Source organism: Nerophis ophidion, linkage group LG08 (assembly GCF_033978795.1).
Source record: "Nerophis ophidion isolate RoL-2023_Sa linkage group LG08, RoL_Noph_v1.0, whole genome shotgun sequence".
Classification (NCBI taxonomy): Eukaryota; Metazoa; Chordata; class Actinopteri; order Syngnathiformes; family Syngnathidae; genus Nerophis; species Nerophis ophidion.
This window is the reverse complement of record NC_084618.1, coordinates 2,105,156-2,116,035: the sequence shown is the minus strand read 5'-3', so window position 1 is coordinate 2,116,035 and position 10,880 is coordinate 2,105,156. Positions and strand designations below refer to the sequence as shown.

Genomic DNA, 10,880 nt, shown 5'->3' with positions numbered 1-10,880 from the left:
ATATACCTTTATATACATATATACATACATATATACCTATACTGTACATACCTTTATATACATATATACATACATATATATACCTGTACTGTATATACCTTTATATACATATATACATACTTATATACCTATACTGTATATACCTTTATATACATATATACATACATATATACCTATACTTTATATACATATATACATATATACATACATATATACCTATACTGTATATACCTTTATATACATACATATATACCTATACTGTATATACCTTTATATACATACATATATACCTATACTGTATATACCTTTATATACATACATATATACTTATACTGTATATACCTTTATATACATACATATATACCTATACTGTATATACCTTTATATACATATATACATACATATATACCTATACTTTATATACATATATACATACTTATATACCTATACAGTATATACCTTTATATACATACATACATATATACCTATACTGTACATACCTTTATATACATATATACATACATATATATACCTGTACTGTATATACCTTTATATACATATATACATACTTATATACCTATACTGTATATACCTTTATATACATATATACATACATATATACCTATACTGTATATACCTTTATATACATATATACATACATATATACCTATACTGTATATACCTTTATATACATATATACATACATATATACCTATACTGGCTCACCTGCACTGGCTTCCTGTGCACTTAAGATGTGACTTTAAGGTTTAACTACTTACGTATAAAATACTACACGGTCTAGCTCCATCCTATCTTGCCGATTGTATTGTACCATATGTCCCGGCAAGAAATCTGCGTTAGAAAGATTCTGGCTTATTAGTGATTCCCAAAGCCCAAAAAAAGTCTGCGGGCTATAGAGCATTTTCCGTTCGGGCTCCAGTACTCTGGAATGCCCTCCCGGTAACAGTTCGAGATGCTACCTCAGTAGAAGCATTTAAGTCTCACCTTAAAACTCATTTGTATACTCTAGCCTTTAAATAGACTCCCTTTTTAGACCAGTTGATCTGCCGTTTGTTTTCTTTTTCTCCGATGTCCCACTCTCCCTTGTGGAGGGGGTCCGGTCTGATCCGGTGGCCATGTACGGCCTGCCTGTGTACCGGCTGGGGACATCTCTGCGCTGTTGATCCGCCTCCGCTTGGGATGGTTTCCTGCTGGCCCCGCTGTGAACGGGACTCTCGCTGCTGTGTTGGATCCATTATGGATTTAATTTTCACAGTATCATGTTAGACCCGCTCGACATCCATTGCTTTCCTCCTCTCCAAGGTTCTCATAGTCATCATTGTCACCGACGTCCCACTGGACTAACCAGACAAACAAGTCAAGGGCGTTTTAAAATCGTGTTTTTATCACCTTTGTCTTTTAGTAAAGGTTAAACCGTTTTTATCTTTGAACCTTTTTGAAGAAGTGGTGCATGCTTTTATTTGAAGTCACCTGGACTACTTAATGCACTTTATGCTGGCATTAGCCAAAAAGCTCTCTCCCGGTTGCAGTTAGTCCAGAACGCGGCAGCAGGACTTTAAACAGGGGCCAGGAAACACCAGCATATAACCCCAATTCTTCAGAGTTTGCACTGGCTCCCTGTTCATTTTAGAATTGAATTTAAAACATTGCTGTTTGTTTTTAAATCTTTACATGGACTGGCACCTCAATATATCTCGGACCTTATCCAAATTTACATTCCTGCGCGCGCTCTGAGGTTCGAGAGTCAGTTCCAGCTCGTGGTGCCCAAGACCAGACTTAAGACCAGGGGAGACAGGGCCTTCTCTGTGGTCGGCCCTAAGCTCTGGAACACTCTGCCCCTCCATGTTCAAACTGCTTCCACAGTGGACTCTTTTAAGTCTCGTCTTAAGACCCACTTTTATTCTTTGGCTTTTAACACTACGTGAGTTGTGTGGTCCTCTGTGGTTTTTATACACTTTGATTTCTATTTTACTGTTTTAATTGATTTTACCCTTTAAAATAGTTTTTAATCATATTTGTTTTTATATTGTTTTCATTGGTTTTATATTTATTTATTTTTTGTTTTTATTCAGTCATTGGTGGGGCATAATATATATATATATACATATATATATATACCTATACTGTATATACCTTTATATACATATATACGTACATATATACCTATATTAAATAGACCTCCTTTTTAGACCAGTTGATCTGCCGCTTCTTTTCTTTCTCCTATGTCCCCCCCTCCCTTGTGGAGGGGGTCCGGTCCGATGACCATGGATGAAGTACTGACTGTCCAGAGTCGAGACCCAGGATGGACCGCTCGTCGGGACCCAGGATGGACCGCTCGCCTGTATCGGTTGGGGACATCTCTACGCTGCTGATCCGCTTGAGATGGTTTCCTGTGGACGGGACTCTCACTGCTGTCTTGGAGCCACTATGGATTGAACTTTCACAGTATCATGTTAGACCCGCTCGACATCCATTGCTTTCGGTCCCCTAGAGGGGGGGGGTTGCCCACATCCGAGGTCCTCTCCAAGGTTTCTCATAGTCAGCATTGTCACTGGCGTCCCACTGGATGTGAATTCTCCCTGCCCACTGGGTGTGAGTTTTCCTTGCCCTTTTGTGGGTTCTTCCGAGGATGTTGTAGTCGTAATGATTTGTGCAGTCCTTTGAGACATTTGTGATTTGGGGCTATATAAATAAACATTGATTGATTGATTGATATATATATATATATATATATATATATATATATATATATATATATATATATATATATATAATTTTTTTTTATTTAATTTATTTATTTATTTATTTACAATTGTTTTTAACATGGCTGTGCAGCACTTTGGAAACGTTATTGTTGTTTAAATGTGTTATATAAATAAAGTGGATTGGATTGGATTGATTGGGTGTGAGTTTTCCTTGCCCTTATGTGGGCCTACCGAGGATGTCGTAGTGGTTTGTGCAGCCCTTTGAGACACTAGTGATTTAGGGCTATATAAGTAAACATTGATTGATTGATTGATTGATTGATATATATGTATGTGCTGCAGTTGCTTTAAGAACGAGTTAGCAAAAGAAAATATTAGGTTAGAAGTGGGAGATATATTAGGATTGCATTCAGAAAACATAGGATATAAAGCAATATACACATATTTAAAAAACACTGGGTTAAGTAAAAGAATATTGAGTAGGGATCCACCTCGGTCCACACTCCATTACAGTAGGTGGCAGTAATGCGCACCAGAAGGTTGCTTGCCAACCGCGATAAAAACAAAAGAAGAAGAAGAAGAAGCTTTAGGAACGTTGCGACATCTGCCGTAAAGGAGGTGCGTTGCTAGCCTGGTTGCTATGCTGGTGGTAAAAGTGTTGCTCATGTGTTCGAACCCTGCTCAAATCTCTCAGTAAAGTTATTCATTGGATTATGTTTTTTGTTTTGAACTTTATTACACCTTGGAACACTTTTTCCCGTCCGTTGTTTTCCTGCTTTCTTTATCTGCGCCTAATGACTAAGCTACGTGACGTCCTTTCTTGTGATGTCTCACATCTGGTCGGGACGGATTTGAAGAGAGAAACAACTCTTTTTCTTTACTATAGTGGTCTCGATAACTGGTACTATAGTGGTCTCGATAACTGGTACCGGTTATCAAAAAGGGGTTCGAGTCCGAGGACTCTGCTCTTTTCTTATCGAACAACCGGGAAAACCGGTTTCGAATATCATCCCTGTCTCTGACTACTGTGTATGTATTGTTTAAAACTGTCTCTGACTACTGTGTATGTATTGTTTAAAACTGTCTCTGACTACTGTGTATGTATTGTTTAAAACTGTCTCTGACTACTGTGTATGTATTGTTTAAAACTGTCTCTGACTACTGTGTATGTATTGTTTAAAACTGTCTCTGACTACTGTGTATGTATTGTTTAAAAGCAGCATTGGATCAGTCTGCTGTAGAAGACATGTGTATACAACTTTTCTCTCTGTAATAATCCATCCAGGGGTCGCGGGGGCTGCAGCCTAAACGCTCCCGTCCATCGCCGCTTGCAGCTGTAGTTATTGTTGTGTTTTATTCTATAGCAGTATTTACGTCATGCTCTCATGAATGATGCCAAAAAAGTGTTCAACTGTAATTTATTTTTGTAGGAATGATAATGGCGTGGGTGTGTGAGCGTGCATCTGGCCAATGCCTTGTGACAGGTGTCACCAGGTGTCACCAGGTGTCACATCAAGTCCACTCTGCCAGGTGCGAGGTGAACCCTCCTGGTTTTTCAGCCATGGCCTTCCCCAAGTGCAGGATTTGGAATTTGCTGCTTCTCCTCCTGCTCGCCGTCGTGGTTTTTGTCGTGCATCAGTCAGAATTGTCCTTTGACATCAGGTAAGGATCTTTTTTTTGTTGTTTTTTTTTGCTGCAATTAGGGCTAGATACTGTTGGTAAGGTGTGTCCAGAGTGCGTCCTGGCAGCCCTTTTTTTTTTTTTTGCAATCCACAGCTAGTCTGTCATAAGATCAGAAGATTACATAGGGATGAAATAATAGGAACATTCCATATCACGGTTATCATTATTCTTATATAAACCAGGGGTGTCCAAAGTATGTATGTACACATATGTGCACAGACACACACACAGTGTGCTTGGGTCATATTTTTGGGAACATTAGTAGAAAAGCTCACAATAATGTCTGATTGAATGCTAAAAACGGTATGACGGACCGCCTTAAAAAACGGAATGGAATTTTAAAAATTTTTTTTACTGAATGAGACACCCAGAATGTACATGAAATAAAGAATCTGGGACTTATAATATTAACTATGAACGATAAAACACTGAATATTGACAGCGTCACCCCCCCCCCCCCCTCCCGATTGACATATTTTACAATCAAGCAAAAGGCAACAAAAAAGCAACAAACACAGCGAAATTTGAACGTGAAGGGTAACAAAAAAAACACTTGCAATCTAATGGCTCTGATACATCGCTAAGCTTTAGAACTTTCTTGTAAAAATGTCCTCCCATGTCTGTGCCTGACAGCCACATTTGAGGCGGGCCACTCTGGAAACGCTCCCCACCCACACTGGTTGGTGCCATGACATAAATTACCATAGTAACTAATTAAAAACCCCATTTCAATATGAGTTGGGAAATGGTGTTAGATGTAAATATAAACAGAATACAATGATTTGCAAATCCTTTTCAAGCCATATTCAGTTGAATATGCTACAAAGACAACATATTTGATGTTCAAACTCATAAAAAAAATTTTTTTTTGCAAATAGTCATTAACTTTAGAATTTGATGCCAGCAACACGTGACAAAGTAGTTGGGAAAGGTGGCAATAAATACTGATAAAGTTGAGGAATGCTCATCCAACACTTATTTGGAACATCCCACAGGTGTGCAGGCTAATTGGGAACAGATGGGTGCCATGATTTTTGGGAACAGCTTCCCAAAAAATGCTCAGTCTTTCACAAGAAAGGATGGGGCGAGGTACACCCCTTTGTCCACAACTGCGTGAGCAAATAGTCAAACAGTTTAAGAACAACCTTTCTCAAAGTGACATTGCAAGAAATTTAGGGATTTCAACATCTACGCTCCATAATATCATCAAAAGGTTCAGAGAATCTGGAGAAATCACTCCACGTAAGCGGCATGGCCGGAAACCAACATTGAATGACCGTGACCTTCCATCCCTCAGACGGCACTGTATCAATAACCGACATCAATCTCTAAAGGATATCACCACATGGGCTCAGGAACACTTCAGAAAACCACTGTCACTAAATACAGTTGGTCACTACATCTGTAAGTGCAAGTTAAAGCTCTACTATGCAAAGCGAAAGCCATTTATCAACAACACCCAGAAACGCCGCCGGCTTTGCTGGCCCTAAGCTCATCTAAGATGGACTGATGCAAAGTGGAAACGTGGTCTGACGAGTCCGCATTTCAGTTTTTTGGGCGAAACTGTGTACGTTGTGTCCTCCGGATCAAAGATGAAAAGAATCATTCAGATTGTTCTCGGCGCAAAGCCAGCATGTGTGATGGTATGGGGGTGCATTAGTGGCCAAGGCATGGGTAACTTACACATCTGTGAAGGCACCATTAATGCTGAAAGGTACATACAGGTTTTGGAGCAACATATGTTGCCGTCCAAGCAACAATATCATGGAGGCCCCTGCTTATTTCAGCAAGAAAATGCCAACGTATGTGTTACAACAGTGTGGCTTTGTAGTAAAAAAAAAAGTGTGGGTACTAGACAGGCCTGCCTGCAGTCCAGACCTGTCTCCCATGGAAAATGTGTGGCGCATTATGAAGCGTAAAATACGACAGCGCAGACCCCGGATTGTTGAACAACTGAAGCTCTACATAAAACAAGAAGGGGAAATAATTCCACTTTCAAAGCTTCAACAATTAGTTTCCTCAGTTCCCAAACGTTTATTGAGTGTTGTTAAAAGAAAAGTTGATGTAACACAGTGGCGAACATGCCCTTTCCCAACTACTTTGGCACGTGTTGCAGCCATGAAATTCTAAGTTAATTATTACTTGCGAAAAAATAATTAAGTTTTTGAGTTCGAACATCAAATATCTTGTCTTTGTAGTGCATTCAATTGAATATGGGGTAAAAATGATTTGCAAATCATTGTATTCCGTTTATATTTTTGTCTAACACAATTTCCCAACTCATATGGAAACAGGGTTTGTAGATTACCATAGTAACTAATTATATGACCATAGTGTCAGGTTCAAACACCAAACTATCTATTAAACGAGACAAGAAGCAAGGAATCAGGCAGAGAAAGAGTTCAATTTAGCTCATGCGGGGCAGCACACTCAGTTAGTCCCCCGTCATGCTCTAATGTACAGCCTCACGCACTCTATTTATTCAGGAGTTCCCTAGTCAACATCACCGAGGCTGCCTCTAAAAGGAGTGGTCACACATCCTCCAGCACCAGTACGCACAATACGTGACAGAATGTGCTGGGGGCCTTGTGATTGCCTTGTCTCTGCTTTGTCTGCCTGCTGTCTTCTTATCTTCGTTAAGGTACTTAAAGTCCTTGGCTGCTAGCAGGCTATAACAAAGAAAACATCTGTGGCGAGGCCACCTTTCATATGCCGTGGAAGATAAGTTGTTTGCCTTTGCACGAAGCAGAAAAGAGCAAAATAGATAATAACTATAGCAACGGCCTTTAAGCATAAAAGTTGTGTGATAACTTATATATGATTATTCTAACACATAGTAACTAATTAGATGACGATAGTAACTAATTAGATGAGCATAGTAACTAATTAGATGAGCATAGTAACTAATTAGATGACCATAGTAACTAATTAGATGAGCATAGTAACTAATTAGATGACCATAGTAACTAATTAGATGACGATAGTAACTAATTAGATGAGCATAGTAACTAATTAGATGAGCATAGTAACTAATTAGATGAGCATAGTAACTAATTAGATGAGCATAGTAACTAATTAGATGACGATAGTAACTAATTAGATGAGCATAGTAACTAATTATATGACCATAGTAACTAATTAGATAACCATAGTAACTAAATAGATGACCATAGTAACTAAATAGATGACCATAGTAACTAATTAGATGACCATAGTAACTAATTAGATGACCATAGTAACTAACTAGATGACCAGAGTAACTAATTATATGACCATAGTAACTAATTAGATGAGCATAGTAACTAATTAGATGAGCATAGTAACTAATTAGATGAACATAGTAACTAATTAGATGACGATAGTAACTAATTAGATGAGCATAGTAACTAATTAGATGAGCATAGTAACTAATTAGATGACCATAGTAACTAATTAGATGACGATAGTAACTAATTAGATGACCATAGTAACTAATTAGATGAGCATAGTAACTAATTAGATGACCATAGTAACTAATTAGATGACCATAGTAACTAATTAGATGAGCATAGTAACTAATTAGATGAGCATAGTAACTAATTAGATGACCATAATAACTAAATAGATGATCATAGTAACTAAATAGATGACCTTAGTAACTAATTAGATGACCATAGTAACTAATTAGATGAGCATAGTAACTAATTAGATGAGCATAGTAACTAATTAGATGACCATAGTAACTAATTAGATGAGCATAGTAACTAATTAGATGAGCATAGTAACTAATTAGATGACCATAATAACTAAATAGATGATCATAGTAACTAATTAGATGACGATAGTAACTAATTAGATGAGCATAGTAACTAATTAGATGAGCATAGTAACTAATTAGATGAGCATAGTAACAAATTAGATGACCATAGTAACTAATTAGATGAGCATAGTAACTAATTAGATGACGATAGTAACTATTATATCATGCAAAAGTGCAGATTCCAACCATTGAAATACTTTTAGTTCTAAACTTGCGGCCATTAGAAAATAACACTGCACATCACAATGGCAGCTATAGTTTCCATCTTAAAGATTTAAAAAATGTTTTAAATTGAATAACTTAATGAGCCGCAATGCAGCCCCCGCGCCTTAATTTCCCCAGGTCTGGTTTATAGTAACTAGTCAAGTTGTACTTTTCAAATAAAGAAGCCCACAAGTAGTGTTGTGTCCTGTGCTTGATCACCTTTTTGCGTACACTTCAAAACTGACTAACACGCTAACTTAAAGACCTTGGCTGTTAGCGGGCGAGTTACTTAAATGCTATGAACAAAATACACATGGACTTTCTCTCTATTACAAACAGTCTGCCCCTATTTAACCCAAATTGGTCCACAATGCTGACCTTTGTGGAAAAGTTTGGACAGCCTTGCTGGAGCCTATTCATTATTTCACATTCTTTTCTCCTGTCTTCAGTCCACCTGTCTGGACCACTTTCTCAAGGAAATTGGATCTGGTCATGACGGGCCGTTCGTCCGGGACGAATCCCACCGGCTGGGCTCAGGAGGTTAACTCCATGGTGTTCAGTAAAGCCAGGTACAACTCAACAGTGACGTTAATGCGCCCCACAAAGGTGGAAAGTGAGCAAGGAACCAATCCTGAGACCCCCATGCCCATCCTGCGGCCAAAAAACTTCTCAAAGACTCCAGTGTGGGATTTTGACGACGTTTACAACCAGGATGCTGCACCCAGACAGTCGGTAAGAGAGAAGAATAGAAATGACTGAATTGAATCATTTTACAACTACATTTTTATTTTGTTTATCTAGACGTGCCAAGAATCCGTCAGGGATTCCCAGGATGAGAGCTTCAGGAAAGGATTTCTTCCCAACATCCGCTTGTTTCTGTACAAAGACAACATCAACATGAGCGAGTGGAACAGACTCTCCCACTTTAACCATCCCTATGGCTTCATGGGCTTTGCTTACGACGGTATGTATGTACTCCTTTGGGGGGGGGGCGCTGTTAGCCTTATTAATGTGATAGCCACATGTAGCTTCTCCGTTGGACAAAATAATCTTCAAACGTCCCTAATTGTTCCTATTCATAAAGGACACGGCAGGCCATCTTCTTCTATAGATTAATCTAAATATTTGAGGCGTCCCGGGCCTCTGTGTAGTGGAAAAGTTGAGCCTCAAGGTCAAAAACGTTAGGAATCCCTGCAATGCAACCGTGTATCCAAAACAAACGTAACGAGGGAGTATCTCTTTATTAACAAGCTAAATAACAACAAGCACACACACACACAAGTCCTTTTGGTGCCCTCACAAATGATCAGAAATCACAAAAATCCTTGAATTTAACAACCATATTGCTACCACGAATTGATTTACGTGGACGCCGACTTAAACAAGTTGAAAAACTTATTCTGGTGTTACCATTTAGTGGTCAATTGTACGGAATATGTACTGAACTGTGCAGTCCACTAATAAAACGTTCAATCAATCAATCAATCAAAAACAATAATAACCATTCAAAAAAGTAAAAAGCGACACCAAAACGCAGCAATTGAAATAACTTGGAATGGAATGATCTTTGTTGTGGTTACAAAAGTACAAACAAAATTAGTTTTCAGCACAAACCTGTTCAAGACTAGACAAGATTGTACAGGGTTACAGAACAGGAGCACTGACGGGTCGCCACTCAGGACGCCCCGCAGAAGGTGGGAAAAGGTAGATGCGAATTTGCGAGGTCTTAGATGTGTGTGCCCAAGTTAAAGGAAAACTGCAGGCTGTGTTATTTTAATGGATTATTACAATCTTTGCAAGCTGGGTAACGTTTGCTGTGGTCTGGAACAACACGGCACACATACAGCTATCAGATAATGTGTCATGACACATCCAAATATAAATTAGATACACAGAGGAAAAAAGTAAAGGAATTTAAATGAGCTCAAATATAGCTACAAATGAGGCATAATGATGCAATATGTACATACAGCTAGCCTAAATAGCATGTTAGCATCGATTAGCTTGCAGTCATGCACTGACCAAATATGCCTGATTAGCACTCCAACAAGTCAATAACATCAACAAAGCGCACCTTTGTGCATTCACACAGTATACAACATTTGGTGGACAAAGTCGGAGAAAGTTGTACATGTAAACAAACGACAGTGACTTCAAGGTTTTCTAGGACAAAACTGTGCTTGCCACATAGTCTCATCTGTGAAGAATGTTTAGCATAAACAGTGGAATTTGTAACAATTACCGTATTTCCTTGTATTGCCGCCGGGTATATAGTATGCGCCTGCCTAGAATTACTGCCGGGTCAAACTCGTTTCGCAAAATAATTAGCGCATGCTTAGCATAACCGCCGGCTCAGGATTAACACCAGGTCAAACGCATTTCGCAAAATATGATTTTTATTAGCGCATATCTTGAATTTCCACCGGGTCAAACTCGTCACGTCACGAGTGACACTTCACCTGTCATCA

At 38.6% G+C, this 10,880-nt stretch overlaps 1 protein-coding gene across 3 annotated transcripts in view; it reads left to right on the top strand.

Annotated features, from left to right (window-relative positions):
• The first annotated feature begins 3,226 nt into the window (after nt 1-3,226).
• Nucleotides 3,227-10,880, top strand: part of LOC133557190 (alpha-N-acetylgalactosaminide alpha-2,6-sialyltransferase 1-like) — a 35,045-nt gene continuing 27,391 nt past the window's right edge. The window contains exons 1-4 of one of the 3 annotated variants that reach the window (XM_061907461.1): nt 3,227-3,344; nt 4,157-4,388; nt 8,862-9,144; nt 9,214-9,376. In XM_061907461.1, the coding sequence (XP_061763445.1) occupies nt 4,159-4,388; nt 8,862-9,144; nt 9,214-9,376 (676 nt within the window). In that variant the 5' untranslated portion in view covers nt 3,227-3,344; nt 4,157-4,158. Of the gene's footprint in view, nt 3,756-4,156; nt 4,389-8,861; nt 9,145-9,213; nt 9,377-10,880 lie in introns of all 3 variants that reach the window. The other 2 variants (XM_061907462.1, XM_061907460.1) reach the window with 2 other exon arrangements.